The sequence below is a fragment of the Oryx dammah genome, unplaced genomic scaffold, assembly GCF_014754425.2.
Source record: "Oryx dammah isolate SB20612 unplaced genomic scaffold, SCBI_Odam_1.1 HiC_scaffold_4, whole genome shotgun sequence".
NCBI lineage: Eukaryota > Metazoa > Chordata > Mammalia > Artiodactyla > Bovidae > Oryx > Oryx dammah.
In genome coordinates this window covers 67,749,051-67,765,159 of record NW_024070188.1, presented here as the reverse complement: position 1 = coordinate 67,765,159, position 16,109 = coordinate 67,749,051, and the positions used below count along the sequence as shown (strand labels likewise).

Below are 16,109 nucleotides of genomic sequence, written 5' to 3'. Positions count from 1 at the left end.
TCTTTGCATCAGGTGGCCAAAGTATCGGAGTTTCAGCTTCAGCATCAGTCCTTCCAATGAGAGTACAGTAGCCAGGTATAAAAAGGGGTGGGCCAAGAATAATAATTTTTATTTTTTTAGGGTGGAGATAAGGACAGGAGTCTGTTCAAGTATTGATGGGAAGGTTCTGGTAGTGAGGCTGGGGTTACAGGAGAATGAAGTGATGGAGGAGGGGTAGAGAGCTGGGAGGGGATGGAGCCAGAGTACAGAGAGAGGGGCTACCGGTTAGAAGCTGTGGAAATGCTTTCCCCACTGGCACAGGAGACACAGGACAGGGAGGGTACAGCAAGGATGTTTGCAGGAAGAACTCAAGAGTTCCCGTTCAAAGTTTTTTACATTCTGTGTGAAATTAAAGACCAGGCCATCTGCCTAGAGAGGAAAGGGCAGAGTGAGAGGGAGGTGGAGGGGGATGGGCAGAGCAGGCTGGAGAAATACAAAGGAAACTTGCCAACAGCATCAAAGGCATAAGCAGCATCCAAATGGTGATTCTGGAAGATGGCGGGGAAAAGAAGTTGTATTGGTTGGGATGGAGGGTAGGGATGTTGAGGAGTGTGGGAAGGGTCATGACCACATATAAAATGGTCTTGGTGAGGGGCCTGCTTAATACATATGGAGAATTCTAGCTCTTCATGTGTACCCAGGATGTCTGAGAACCAGCTGTTGGGGGTAAGAAAAAATGAAACTTCTAAACACTGGGAACTGAGATGGATAATACACAGAAGCCTGTTCTGTCCAGATGCTGATCTAAAACTCTGATCCTACCAGGACCCAAATGGACACTGGAGGAGCCCTGTGCAAGCCACACTCTCACATAGCGAGTCCTCAACAGCCTACACAGACTTCTCCTTAGAGGATAAGAAAACAATAACTACCGCTACACGAGGTGTTCGTAAAAAACAAATAGATGAGAATAATGGGAGAGCAATGACGTTTTCAATTCTCAGGGGAAAAGCAGAGCTTGGGAAATACTTCAGTATATGAAACATAAGAAATTTTCAGAACACTCTTTGGCATTCTTAATAGAAGGAGACATAAAACCCACCAGGTGGGCCCAAAATCCTTAACAAGAGCAGAGAATAAAATGAAAATAAGGATGGTGGGGAAAAGAGGAAGAAAGAGAAATGAAAACTTTCCATCGAGACTCAGACACTCAGGACTTTAGTCAACTGGGAGAAAGGAAAGATACTATCATTTCTGGAATGACCAGTGTGCTCATTTATTTCTAACAGGAGAGAACAAGCAGGCAATATCTCCTACTTTAAACGTGATAAAAATGAGGCTAAGAGAGGATAAGTAATTTTCTCAAAGCTCCTAAGAAGAGGCGATCTGAACAAGGACTGTCTGACTGCAAGGATCCGGACCTCCACCTCTCAGAGTAGCATGACAAGTTAATGAGGGAAAAAACATGCAGAAAGGGGCTGAGTTCAGGCTCCCTAAGGACTGAGTATCCTTGGTATAAACACAGAACAACAACAATGGGTAGCAGACTGAGTGCCAGGCACGTGGCAGGCACTTTGTACCCAGCGGCCTTAATGACCAGACATGGCTGCTTCTGATGTACTGCTGCAGAACTAAAGGAAAACTAAAAACCCCCTGAATTCCTTCACCCATAGAGTTACTCCTCACACAGTCAGAGAGAGGGGACAGTAGGGTTCCCATATAGACTCTGCAGCTACCCCCCAGTGCTTGTACTTACAGCTGACCCCTCAAGAACATGGATTTGAACTTCAATGGTTCATTTGTTTATTTAGACACAGATTTTTTTTTCTGGCTGTGCCTGGTCTTTGTAGCGGTTCTTTGGCATCCCCAGTTGCAGCGGGCAGGCTTTGTTGCCTTGTGGCATGTGGGATCTTAGTTCCCCAGTTGGGAACATGCACCCCTATACTAGAAGGCAGATGCTTAGCCACTGGACAATTAGATGAGCCCCCAGTTTTTCTTTTCAATATTCACAACGGTACCTGAGATTGGTATATGATCTGAAATTGGTTGAATCTACAGATGTGGAATCTCAGGTACAAAGGTATTGCAGGTACAGGAGAACCATGTATATGGAGCTGACTGTACAGTTATACTCAGATTTACCATCACAGAGAGGGTTGGCACCCCTAATCCACATTGTTCAAGGGTCAGCAGTAGGTCTGGCAACAACAAAAAACAGTCTCTTTTCCTTGGGTAAGCCATATCATTTCTCTCAAGTTTGGTTTCCTAATCTGTAAAATAAGCCAGATAGTGCTTATCTCAAAGGGTTATTTGGGGAACTAAATATGATAATACTTTAAATTGCTTGGCACAGCAGTCAAAATAATGGCATTCATTACATTTCCTGATAATTACAGCTGCATTAGAAACCAAAGGGACTTTCGGTGCTGTGTCCTGCATAAGGGAAAGGGGATGATTTTATTCATTAGGGGGAAATTTCAGTGCGGTGCAGAGAAATACATGGAGGAGTGACGGTGGAGGTGACGTGTGAAGAGAGGGAGTTAAGAGCCCACCATCAATGGTCAGGGGATGTCTCTGTCCCAGACTTCCGGGTGAGTGGAAAGACAGGTGGAGATGGGCACGGGAAGGGTCTGGGATGACTTCAGATGCTAAGCTTGGGTTAGAGTGAGATGGAGGCTAGGAAATGGAGTCACTGAGCATGGGTACTCAGTGGACTCCAGTCCATGAGGGAAAGCTCCAATACCCCTTCGCTTTCTCAACTCTCAAGATCCAAATCTAGAAAGACTGCAGATTCAGATGGGGAGGGAGACTTGTGAGAATGAGCAGCAAGACAGAATCAGAGCCGAGCAGACAGGGAGGCTGGCCAGGAGCCTCGGAGGTATAGCTTCAGCTCAACCACACAGAGGACTGTCAGGGAGATCTGCTTTATAATTAGCGTGTGACAAGAAGAATACTTTCTTATATTTTGGCATAAGGCTCTGGAATGTCCCGTTATAACCCTGGTATGCTGTCAAAAGATTTCATATCCTGAACCTTTTGCTGCTGTGTCACTGGTATGTCGTGTCTGAGATAGTCTGGAAAGGAGCAAAAGCCAGTACCTTCTGCGATAACAATTAAAATTCTTGGATTTATATAATGTGATATAATGTGAGGGGCATTGTTTAGCTCTTGGCACAGCTATAAATGCCTAAGGCAGAACACCAAAGGAAAAAGTTGACTCTGAGAACATTCTCAGAACATATCTGGAAGAGTTTGCTGGTTAATGCAGATACGTGTCCAAACAAGCACTGGTTTGCTCAGGAAAGACGCATAGCTGGCAAGTCTCCCTTGGCATGCAGAGCGTGAGTAATGCTTCATTTTAATGAGGGATCTTGGGGGTCTATAATAAAGACTAGGTGGTATTTCCCATGGGTCTCTTTGGAACGGGGACTGATTGTACCCGTGGAAGAAGAAAAGCCATCAGAAAGTATGTACTTCCTAAAACCTCTGGGGTGCTACAAGATTCACATAATTTAATGGCATCTAAATGAATTCACAGAAATACACCCAGCATTCCCAGAGTAAAAATCTTCTCTTACCATAGGTAAGTAAATATGAACGCAAAGTAATGAGACTGTTGGTGGGCGAGGGGAGATGGGAAGGGTATATGATTTTTAAACCAAAGCTAGAGGCAGTTCCAGATGAACTGTAAACATCGTAACATCTCTGGAATAACTCTTAGCTGTCCTACCTGACTCTTCTGAAAGATAAGATGACCTGGATGGGTGGGATCGGGGTGGGTGGGAGGGAGGTCAAAGCAGGAGGGGATGTAAGTATATATATAGCTGAGTCACTTCATTATACAGCAGAGACTAATACAACATTGTAAAGTAATTATACTCCAATTTAAAAAAAGTCATCTGAACATCAAGTTCCTATGTATAAAGCACATGCCTTCATTTTTAAGACATTATTTCAGAGTCACACTTTAACCTGGGAGTCCAGATCATTTGAACTTTTTCTTTCAGAGAAAGCCAATACTTAATGTTTTGGTTGGAAACAAAACCAACCTAAAATGTGACTAGGAAAACAAACGCTCCCCAGTCCTTCTGAACAGTGACTGGTCAATGAAGTGGCAGATGGAGCATGACCACATGTTTGTTCTAGGGTCTACTGTCTGGATGTCCCCTTAGATCCAGCCATAGGGCGCGCATGACTTCCCAACAGCAAAGCCCCTTTTGGTTCAGATTTGGAGCCTTATTCAGGCAAAGTATGTGAAATACTGTACTGAGCTTTATTTAATATTTCTGGACTGGCTGGAGCAAAATGCTCCATGAGGACTGGACCTCCCAAAGTGCTGCAGGATTCTGGTGGGATTAAGTACAGTTCTGGGGTGTTTGGAAGAACATGATTCAGTCCCAAAAGTTTACAGGGGGCATGATGACCCAGAGCTCAGGACATGAGAGTCCCAAGAGACAGAAGTGCTAGGGGCAGAGACCTCTTCGGCATAGGCTAATATATTAAAGAGAACTTGGAATTATACAGAGAAATAAGAAAGTCTCTATCTTAAATAATTCTGAAATGTTAACACATGGTTAGAACTGAAATTAAACTGAAATAAATTCATCAGGCAAAAAGTCTTATATCAGATAAATGTGGCCACCACCCACTTGGGATTTATTCATGCTCAGTAGACCAAGTGGAGATTTCCTGTCATTTATTTACCCCAGTTTTTCAAAACAAAGCCATTAAACGCATGCTCTAGGTGACAGTCAGGCTTTAAACTGACTCAGGAAAATGTACATTTTCACTTGTTTCACTTAGAGGGTGGAAGTCACTCCCGGAAGAGGTCATTCCTTCTGTCCTCATTTGCATTTGCTGTAACTCCCTTGCTCCCAACAAAAGCAACAACAACAACAACAACAACAAAAAAACCCCAAGCAAAAAAAAAGCAATAAAACTGATGTCCAAGAAAAACATTTAGTTTGAAAAAGAGTTGAAAAATGCAGCCCTGGAAGAAGCACTGCTTACATGGGATTGTTCAACAAATTCCTGTTGTGTGAGGTTTGGCATATACTTTCTAAAAATATAAGCATCTGGGGAAATGAGACAAAGCCCAGGTCTTGGACCAAATGAGGCACACAGTGTGAATCTGTTAGTGATTATATCCATAATGAAATATGTGCCCAAATTTAGCAGCACAAAATCTAATACAATACGAAAGCCCAGCAGGCACCATCCTTACCATAATATATAGCCAACAGAGAAGGTACATATGGCGGCCAGTCCGCTGCTCCTGCTGGGGTACGCATGGTGTGATGTCCTCATCTCGATTAATATAAAGGGCAAAACTGTTGTGTGCTGAAAAAGAACAGAGACCAGGTGACACAGGTTCTTATCATCACCCCTCAACAGCTGTTTTGCCATCACTAGGAGAAAGGATAGTGTCATTTCCTAGCAAAAGTGCCTCAGCAGAGACCAGTGTATGGCTTGTCTAAGTGGTAGAATGGACATGAAAACATGTAGTCCATCAATTGCTCCCCTGGTTTTTCTTCTGTATTTTAGTTTTTAAAACTGTATTTTCTTTATTCTCATTACAGAAAATTATAGAAAGATGTAAAGGGAACAAATTAGAATATAATAAAGGAATAAAAACAACCACTGTTAATATTTTGCTATATGTCCTCCTCCCCTAAACTTTTTGTTCATATTATTTATACACAGTTAAGATCATACTATGCATGCCATGTTATTTGGAATTACAGCATGAGAATTTCTGATATGCCATTTTAGAAATTCTTTTAGAATATAAACCCTGACCAGAGCTGCTGATAACTCCACTTTATGGATGTATCAACATTTTTCTATCTATCCATCAACTTATTTTTGACCTCACAACATGGTTTGCAGGATCTTAGTTTTCTGATAAGGGATGGAACCCAGGCCCCAGGAGTGAAAGCGCTGAGTCCTAACCATTGGATCGCCAGGGAATTCCATGTACCAACACTTATTTAACTGATTTTTATTCTTGGTCATTAAGTAGTATAAGATTTTTCAATTTTTACTTGAATAATTTTAATTTAAATAATTTTAAAGATACTGATTTTTATCTTTTGTAGAAATCCTTGTTAAATTATTTTTTAACTGATGTATTGATGATTTACGATATATTATATTGGTGTCAGGTGTACATCATAGTGATTTAAATTATTTTCTTACAGTCAAAGGTTATGATTTTAAGGCTGTTGATACATAATGCCAAATTATGTGTGAACTAGCAGCAGGTTAGAAAAGAAGGCCAAATTAGCTTGCAGAAAGGATGTTCTGGCTTGTACCAGCAGTGTATGGATTTAGATATGATGTTGGACGAGACACTCCAAAAAAGTTGTGTGGAATATTTCCACTTGTTTTTCGAACCCAGCGGCCACTCTAGATTCTCAGTTCAGTGGGCCAGGATAGGGATAAAACTTATCCCCTCCACATGGTAAGAAGAAAGGAAGGTCAAGCACTCCTGATTACACTGAAATTTGGTAGACAGACACAAGGGAAAAAGAGCTTCTTAGGTAAAACTGCCTCAGGATATAAATTTACCTTCCATCACTGGAGAGTTTTCCAAGAGTAAGAAGATGGTGGAACCAAGAACTGAACCACCAGCAACTTTGAATTCTATTAAGGATACTCCTTAATGGTCATGAAAGAGTCTTTGTTCTGCTCTTGCTGTGTACTTTGCATGTTCTAGGAAAAGGCGGGAAACCGTATGTTATGATTTTCAAACTCTAATAAGTACTGTCACAAAATGGAACCAGGTGACAGGTAGACGTGGGCAGAAAAGACATGGTAGGGATAGTGAAGGGAACATCTTTGGAGCAACTCACTGTTTACATTCACAGAAAAAACAGGATATTGTAAGAAATGATAAGACACTGGCAATTCTTTGCTTTAAACTTTCTCTTCTAGATAATTATTCTGACTGCCAATACACGGCAATTAGACTATGGTATGCCTATAATGTTGGGTGGGTGACTCCATAGTTGGGTAGTTTTATATTTCCTTATCCTTTGCTTCTCTGTTATTGTTTTAAATAATTAGTATAATTAACTCTAAAGGGAACCACACAAAATTTACACATGTATTAAATATTTTAAAGACCTAGTTCATTTTTTTTCCACTCTAATTTAGTCACCTCAGATAATGTTGGCCTAGAATTTCACCAACAATTTGAGATGCCATAAATAGTTCTACAATAGTGATTTCATGTAAAAAGTCAAATATATAGTTAGCAATAAGGCTGAGACTTCTCAGATCCCATGTAGAAGAAAAATCCCTGCAAATCAAATGTTTACACTGAAGATAGTGGTGACTCTAATAGTCTGTGTTAGCTATCAAATGATATTATTTTTGACTTTTTAATATTCAGATATATCTAAGCTCTACTTCTTACTCCATTGCACCACACTGAGTAAAAATTCACTCATTCTTCTATAAATCTGTATAAGTTCCAACCACTGATCTGAATATTTTTAGCCAGTTAACATTATTTTGCCAAGCCTATTTGCTGATCATCAGATGTCAAACCTGGAAAGGTTAGGATGTCCTTTGGTGATGCCAGGCCAAAAAAAAAAATCTCTTTGAAAAACGAAAATCTCTCCAGGTCACTTCATTTCTGGCATCATCGCCACTAAAAAGGAGCTATTTCTTCCATCAGCGAGGACAAAAGATCTTTCTGTGGCTAGCTGTGCCCATGCCAGTTTTGACCAGGGGCAAATTCTATATTAGAGTAGTAACAGCTTATTATGCAGAATTTTCATGCACTAAAGAACTTATATCCTCTTTTCTAAAATTTTATAATGCAAATTATGTTTACTGATAAACATTACATATTAACAAAAGTAAAAATAGTGCAAAATATTTATAGCAAATATAAATGTTTCTCTGCATGTAGCTAAAGTCTTATGACTAAAGAAAAGATTTTAAAAAATCTATGAAAGGCCTTGTTGAATCTCTAAGTTACCTTTGGCAGCTAATTGTGACTCAAAATCTGTAGCAGCAAGAGGGGCAATTACTTCAGAAGTAGGGGTACAAGAAATTCAATTCTAACCCACTCCCAGGCAACACTGTTTCAATGACTTAAGAACCAGGAAAGAAATATTCAGCTCCATTTAAGATCAAAGCTGCATAAGAGTGGTAAGCTTCTATTTTGTTCACTGTGGTATTTGTAGCACTTAAAAAAGAGCCTAGCACATAGGAGGGGCTCAATAAATATTTGTGGAGATCATTTAATCTTTGAAACCACATCCTAAACGAGAGTGACTAACTCTTTTCTGTAGATGGGATTAACAAAGACTCGGAAAAAGTAACTGTCTTTTTAAAAATTAGTTATTTATTTGTTGTTTTTGGTTGTGCTGGGTCTTCATCGCTGTGTGCAGGCTTTATGGAGTTGCAGCGAGCGGGAGCTGCTCTCCAGTTACGGCGCGTGGGCTTCTTAACTGCAGTGACTTCTCCTGTCACAGAGTACGGGCTCTAGAGCATGTGGGCTTCAGTAGTGTGTGGCCCACCAGTTTAGTGGCCACCACCGATCCCCCGGCCCCCAGCGTACAGAATCTTCCTGAACCAGGATCAAACCTGTGTCCCCTGCATTGGCAGGTGAATTCTTAAGCACTGGACCAACAGAGAAGTCCAAAGGCAATAACTGTTGTGCCCTACTAAGTAAGTCTACCAAGTGTTCAAGACCAGTTCTGTCTCCAAATTCCATGCTGTTTCATATATTAGAATTATGTCTTTAAAAGATATCAGAGACAAAAAAAAAAAGATATCAGAGACAAATCATGTTTGACTCAATAAGCTTGTGGCAGTACATGATTTAAGGTCACTTATGTTGTCTCTCAACAAACCAGAACTATTTTTTTGGTTAAGCCTCAATATAAACAAAAAGATTTTCACTGTGAGAAACACATTTTACTAAATGAGTTCTTTCCTGTGACATATAGGCATTCAGAACAGTATCATGGAGGAAAGATACAACGCCTAAAAAGTCAAAAGTCCTAATTCAGTCCTGTTGCATGCTACATGCTTTTTTAAATAATTTTTTAAGTCAATTCACTTTTTTTTCCCTTAAATAAATATATTTAAAGGAAAACTTACAAGGTTTTTAAACTCACCTAAAGGAATATATTAATAGAAGATAACTACAAAAACAAATACAATGAAAACTAATTGATCTTGATAAATATTCAATAGACATGTTTGCCCGTTTGATTCAGAAGCCTGCTCTATATGTGTTAAGTAGGGGTGTTAGAATTAGAGGGGCATTAAAGACATGCACAGAGAGCTGGACACAACTGAGTGACTTAGTATGCATGTACAAAGACAGGCTAGAATGAAATAGAGACCCTTCTAAAGGAAATCAGAAGTATTGAAAGATAATTGAGAGAGAATTAGCTTTTCACCAGGTGACTCAATACTATTTAATGCCAGGGCCCTGTGCCCTTCAGTTATCTCAAATACCATCTGAGCCACACATCTATACTCTGGAACAGATTATCTGTAAACTGTACCTGTACCTTCTAAGTGCTGAATTATCTGATTTATGGACAGGTGTGCTTTTGCCAGAAAAAATGGAAAGACAGATGACTAGGAAGTTTGGTTATTCCTGTGGTCCTGTATGGATGTGAGAGTTGGACTGTGAAGAAAGCTGAGTGCCGAAGAATTGATGCTTTTGAACTGTGGTGTTGGAGAAGACTCTTGAGAGTCCCTTGGACTGCAAGGAGACCCAACCAGTCCATTCTGAAGGAGATCAGTCCTGAATGTTCATTGGAAGGACTGATGCTGAAGCTGAAACTCCAACCCTTTGGCCACCTGATGCTAAGAACTGACTCACTGGAAAAGACCCTGATGCTGGGAAAGATTGATGGCAGGAGAAGTGGTCGACAGAGGATGAGATATTTGGATGGCATCACTGACTCTATGGATATGAGTTTGAATAAGCTCCGGGAGATGGTGATGGACAAGGAACCCTGGTGTGCTGCAGTCCATGGGGTCACAAAGAGTCAGACATGACTGAGTGACTGAACTGATGATGATGCAGAAACTAATACAACGTTGTAAATCAACTACATGTTAATATAAATTTTAAAAAGACAAAAAAAAAAAAAAAAAGGTTTTCTTCCTTGGAAGCAAAACCATCTTTTGAACATGAGGGGTTCCAGACCATCCCTTGCCTAGCTGGATAACGAGAGAGCTGGCCATCCTCTGTCCACTGATTTGCATTAGTAGGGCACAGGCAGACCTTTGGGAATGTTCTCAAGGTAACGGATGCCTCAAATCGCTGTCTGAGCTAGCTAAAAATGAGATTGCTGGGGATGTCTGGCTTGCTGGATTCCAGTGGAGCAGTGCTCATGGTGGTCCCCATGTAAGTAGAACCCAGGTCTTCCCTTCACGATTGTCAGGATAGGTTTTCTTATATTCTATGACAAATTTTGATCATAAATAAAAAATTGAAGGATGGCTCTGTGTGTGTATGTGTGTGAGTTTGGAGCACCTGCATTCTTGTGGGTACTTGGCTACAGGCAGGGTGAGAGATGTGATCAGACTTGCCTGGGAGCAAGGGGTGAGGGACAGTCCTTATGATATCCTAGCAACTGATTGCTGTTGCTATTCATTCAGTCATGTTTGACTCTTTGTGACTCCATGGACTGTACCTTGCCAGGCTCCTCTGTCTATGGAATATTCCAACCCACTGGAGTGGGTTGCCATTTCCTACTCCAGGGGATCTCCCCCATCCAGGAATCGAACCTGCATCTCTTGCATCTCCTGCATTAGCAGATGGATTGTTTATCACTGAACCACCAGGGAAACCCTCATAAATTATAAATAAAAATAATATGGAAAACAGCTCTAGGATACAGAAAGGCATACACTCCATATTTTAACATGAATATTTTGTTCCTTTGCTCTGCCACCTCTTAACCAGAGTAAAAAGGGATTAAAATAGAAATTTCTGTGCTGTCATAAAGCAAGAAGGAATTTCCAAGTTTGAAGTTAAAGCCCATTGTATTAGCGAAACATGATCTAAAATGATAGGAGGGGTGATATGAGAAAGACCGGCCCCCCCCCCCAAGAAAAAATCACAAAACACTGACAGATTCTAACCTTTGCAAAGCTTCTGGGCTCTCCAAATAAGGCAAATGTTTGACAAACGCAGAGAAAAGCAGCGCTGGGTGGGGCATGCGCAGAACTGGGGTGGGGTTGCTCCTGGAGCAACCGTAAATTCAGTCAATGGATGTGCCCAGATGGCAATGTCAAACAGGGCAGCTTGGAAACAAAGCTGAGGCAGGCTCTAAAAATCCTGAATTTTCAACTCTGAAAACCCAACCAAATGTTTTCTCTTGCCACCAAAAACTGTCATTATTAACTTTATTAATTGGTCAGCTCAAAATCTGCCACCTTCCCTCCCTCTCTTCACAATAGGTATATTTTCATGTTTTTTTAATCCTCAGGAGTTTCCAGTCTCTAGGAGTCAAATGGAACTTCTCCGTGTCAGGAGCCTCCCTCTCCTGAGAGCTGAGGTGCTGGCTTTAATGTGGTCACACCAGTACAGTATGACACAGAATCTCCCCAGAAACACCAGAGCCTTTGAAATTGTGCCTTTTCTGTGTGGAGCTGGATACCTGTCACCGCTGGCTCTCAAACTGTCTGAGATACACTTACACAGGCTTCTCAGAATGAGGTTAGAAATGTGACCCAGGGTCAGAAACGTAGATTCAGATGGAACCAATATTTCTTAAGTGTCAGTATGTTCCAGGCACTTCTAAAATGCTTTATGGACTCAATACTAAATTTGGGACTCATCCAGTTCTAACATTAGCCCCAACAGCTCTTAGGATATGGTTTTAATAATTAGGCCAAATAAACAAAACAGAGTCATGCATTGAACCAAGACATGCGTATCTTTGCAATTAAAAGCAAATGATGCATTACAGAAACAATTAACACTGGGACAGTGGTACCAGGCTATGATGTCTACATTTAAAAAGCACTTTTAATATGACTCGAGGGAAGTTAGTATCTCCTGCTGAGTCTTGCTAGTGAAGGTATCCACAAGGTACCGAGGCTCTGTGGCATTATTGGGAAGCTCTAGAGTGGTGCCTTCTTTTCAGCCCAGCAGCCTGGGGGCCACTAAAAGGAATTTTGTGAACGTGGCTCCAGAAATAACCCATGTTGTATCTTAAAAGGTAAGAGTGACTTGAAAGTGACCCCCTAGTCACTTGTTGCATGAACATTTCACAATTAGTATCTGTGGTTTGCACAGAATAGCAATGTGAGGATGATTGGTCTGAGATGACCAAGTGATTACAACATGCTGTGCTACACAGAGGCGCACACTCAGGACAGTGCACAACTGGTGTAGATGTGCACACTCGGGACGGTGCAACGATCGGGGTGACCTGGTCTGCTGGGGTAGGCCGAGGGAAAGCTGCACACACCAGAAGACATTTCAATTGGGTGTTTACATGTGACTAGGGCTTCACAAGTAGAAGAAAGGGCACAGGAAGTTCATTTACCAGCTCAAGAGGAAGAAATGATGTAAAGGCCCCGTACAGACCACTAAGGAACCATCACCGTGTCACAGGACACTAAAGAGCATGAAGAATGATGTCTGGACAGCTGAGGTGGGCAGAAGCCAAATCGTGCAGTATTTTTATATGGACTCTGTTTTTGTAAGAAGCAGAGGTAGCTCTGCTTAAATTCCTCCATACAGCTGGAAGTGCACGGACGTAGGAGAAACATATTTGGGTATTGATAGTAGAAAGGGCAATATACTTTGGCCACCTGATCCAAACAGCTGACTCATTGGAAAAGACCCTGATGCTGGGAAAGATCTGAAGGCAAAAGGAGAAGGGGGTGGCAGTGAATGAGATGGTTAGATGGCATCATCAACTCAATGGACATGAATCTGAGCAAACTCTGGGAGATAGTGAAGGACAGGGGAGCCCGGCAGGGTCTCAGAGAGTTGGACATGACTCAGCCACTGAACAATAATAAAGTAGAAAGGGCGAGCTGGAGGCAGGATGGAGGACAGACTGGAGAGAGGAGAGATTTGTCTACAGGCACGGTCCTCTCTCCTTCCTTCCCTTTGTCCTGCCCGCTCTTTCCTCAAGGCTGGAACCGGACTCTCTCCATGACTTTCTTCTAGGTCTTCCTCAGCCTCCTCTCTCCCTTACCTGTCTACAGCTTCCTCACCTACAATTTTCCACTCTTTACTTCTCTTTTCTCTTTTTCTCGTTAATAATTGCCATACTACTGGAAAACAGTATAGGGGAAAGACTAAAAAAGAAATCTGGTCTTCATTTTATTATTATTTTATTGGGATATAATTGTTTTATAATGTTGTGTTAGTTTCTGCTGTGCATTGAAAAAGTTCTGGCAAACAAATCTGATAGGTTAAACAAGCCAATGACTTCATTCATCTCTCTGTCTCATGTTGCTTCCCCCATCATTCATTACGTGCAGAAACACTGTGTATACAGTCATAAGAATGTTTACCATTTCCTAAGCTTCTAATACAAGCTCAGTTTTATATACTAAACATTTCCAATCAGCATTATATCTAATTCTCAGAGCAACTCTAATGAAACATATTTTCATCTCCATTTTATAAATGAAGGAGTGGAGGAACCGGGGTGGACTTGTCAGAGGTTACACAGAAGTAGGCAATGGTGTAGCCAGCCTTAGACCTCAGATTTGTGAGCGTGGAAGTCGCTCAGTCATGTCCGACTCTTCGTGACCTCATGGACTGTAGCCTGCCAGGCTCCTCTGTCCATGGAATTCTCCAGGCAAGAATACTGGCATGGGTAGCTGTTCCCTTCTCCAGGGGATCTTCCCAACTCAGGGATTGAACCCAGGTCTCCCGCATTGCAGGTGGATTCTTTACCATCTGAGCCACCAGGGAAGCCTAAGAATACTGGAGTGGGTAGCCTATATCCCTTCTCCAGGGGATCTTCCCGACCCAGGAATTGAACCGGGGTCTCCTGCATTGCAGGTGGATTCTTTACCAGCTGAGATACCAGGGAAGTTAATAGAGCTCAGATCTACTAGACTCCAAACCTGTGTTTTTTTCCTGAGTGACACATACTGCTCCCCGAACTAGCTTGTTTGCTCATTCACTCAATAAAAAGCTTATTGTACTCTTGTCACGTGTAATTCACGATTTCATGTATTTAAATATATTCCAGGATAGAGCAGACAAAGATCATTGCCCCAGTGGATGGCTGTTCTCAGGAATGCATTTCAATTTTGTTGTTGTTGTTCAGTTGCTAGGTTGTGTCTGATTCTTTGTGACCTCATGGACCGTAGCACATCAGGCATTTCAATTAGGCAAATACAAATGTAGAGTCTCTCAGCTCAGAAAAGACCAAAGTCATTAGGACTGCATAAGTATTATATGAGATTCTGTAGTAAAAGTGACCTATACAGTACATGCAAAAATAAATGAGAGATTTTGGGAGATCTCTCACTTAAGACAAATTGCTAAATGATATTGTCTAATATCTACTGCATGCCAGTCCTCTACATGGATTCAGTTCAGTCGCTCAGTCACGTCCAACTCTTTGCAACCCCATGGACCGCAGCACACCAGGCTTCCCTGTCCATCACCAACTCCCAGTTTGCTCAAACTCATGTCCAAAGTCATTTATATCTTACAGTGATTCTCTGAGGCATATGTTTACATCAATTCTGTTTTACAAAAATAGAGGCACAAGGGAAGTTGAGGAAGTTGCTCTGGGTTCACCAACTGGAAGGTAGTGGGTTTGGGCTTAGACTTGGGCAGTTTGGCTTTTGGACTTATTCTTGAACGGTGATGCTCTATTACCTGTGAAGCCCTTGGGAAGACCTGAGGATTGAGAACGGTCAGTGGAAAAATGGAAACAAGGAAGTAATGCTCTTGGTCTCATGACTGTGTCTGGGAGGAGACGCCTGGCCCTTCCCTCACCCACCCATTCACCGCAGGGGGCTTCAAGGGCTCAAGGATGAGGGGCCTCTACACCCAAGGTTAAAAGCGAGACTATCAGAACAGACTTCCCATTCATATTTGGGGGTAAATCTCATGGGTATCAAGAGCCTCAGGTAGGCAGAGAGAAAGGAATCAGAATAATCGCAGTCCACTGACATAGGCAGGCACTGAGATGCTACAGGTGGCTGTTTCTTGTCTTTTCTTTGGCCTCAGTTCAGTTCAGTTCAGTCACTCAGTCGTGTCCGGCTCTTTGCGACCCCATGAACCACAGCACGCCAGGCCTCCCTGTCCATCACCAACTTCCGGAGTCCACCCAAACTCATGTCTATTGAGTCAGTGATGCCATCCAACCATCTCATCCTCTGTCATCCTTCTCCTCTTGCCCTCAATCTTTCCCAGCATCAGGGTCTTTTCAAATGAGTCAGCTCTTTGCATCAGGTGGCCAAAGTATTGGAGTTTCAGCTTCAATATCAGTCCTTCCAGTGAACACCCAGGACTGATCTTTAGGATGGACTGGTTGGATAAATGTATTTGGAAAGCATTTTAGTCGGTGGGTTGAAAAGGAATGGAAGGAAGAGTAATGGGAGACATATTAGAGGTAGAAGGCGAGGGAAAGGAGATTTAATCAGGTGTTCCTGTCATCAGGAAAATTTCCAGCACTCTTAAAGCTCATGACACACTGTCAAGTTCAGGGAGCAGGTACAGAAAAACGAAACTCATTGTGAGGAGCACTCTGAAATTAAAAAGAACTGGCAAAATCAGAAAGTAGGACTTTAATGTCATTCATGTGCTTCTCTAAGATTATTTTGAGCTCCATAGAAATATGCATCCAAGTCCATCAGCATACTCTACTGTTAGGGTATTATTCTGACCACTTGATTCCCTTCTCTGAAAACTTCTCACTCTCTTCAGAACAAAGTCCAAGTTTCTTACCACTGCCTTCAGAGACCCATCCCATCTACTGGACTCAGCTGGCTTTTCTAGACTAATCTCATACATTTTGTACTGGCAACTTTACTGTTCCACCAAAAGACCTTTCATGGCCAGGCCTTTGCTCATGCTCTTTTCTCTGATTATAATCCTCTGATATTTGGGAGCTTCTCTTTAGTCCACACTGAAGGCATGGTCATTTTCTGCTTAT

At 41.8% G+C, this 16,109-nt stretch overlaps 1 protein-coding gene across 4 annotated transcripts in view; it reads right to left on the bottom strand.

The window, feature by feature from the left end:
• The window catches only part of AIG1 (androgen induced 1), a 256,859-nt gene that overhangs the window by 28,836 nt on the left and 211,914 nt on the right, over window positions 1-16,109 (bottom strand). For 2 of the 4 annotated variants that reach the window (XM_040238595.1, XM_040238596.1), the window contains exon 4: window positions 5,204-5,319. The exons of the other annotated variants lie outside the window; for them this stretch is intronic. In XM_040238595.1, coding sequence (XP_040094529.1) covers window positions 5,204-5,319 — 116 coding nt within the window. The remainder of the gene's footprint in view (window positions 1-5,203; window positions 5,320-16,109) is intronic. 4 annotated transcript variants of the gene reach the window in all.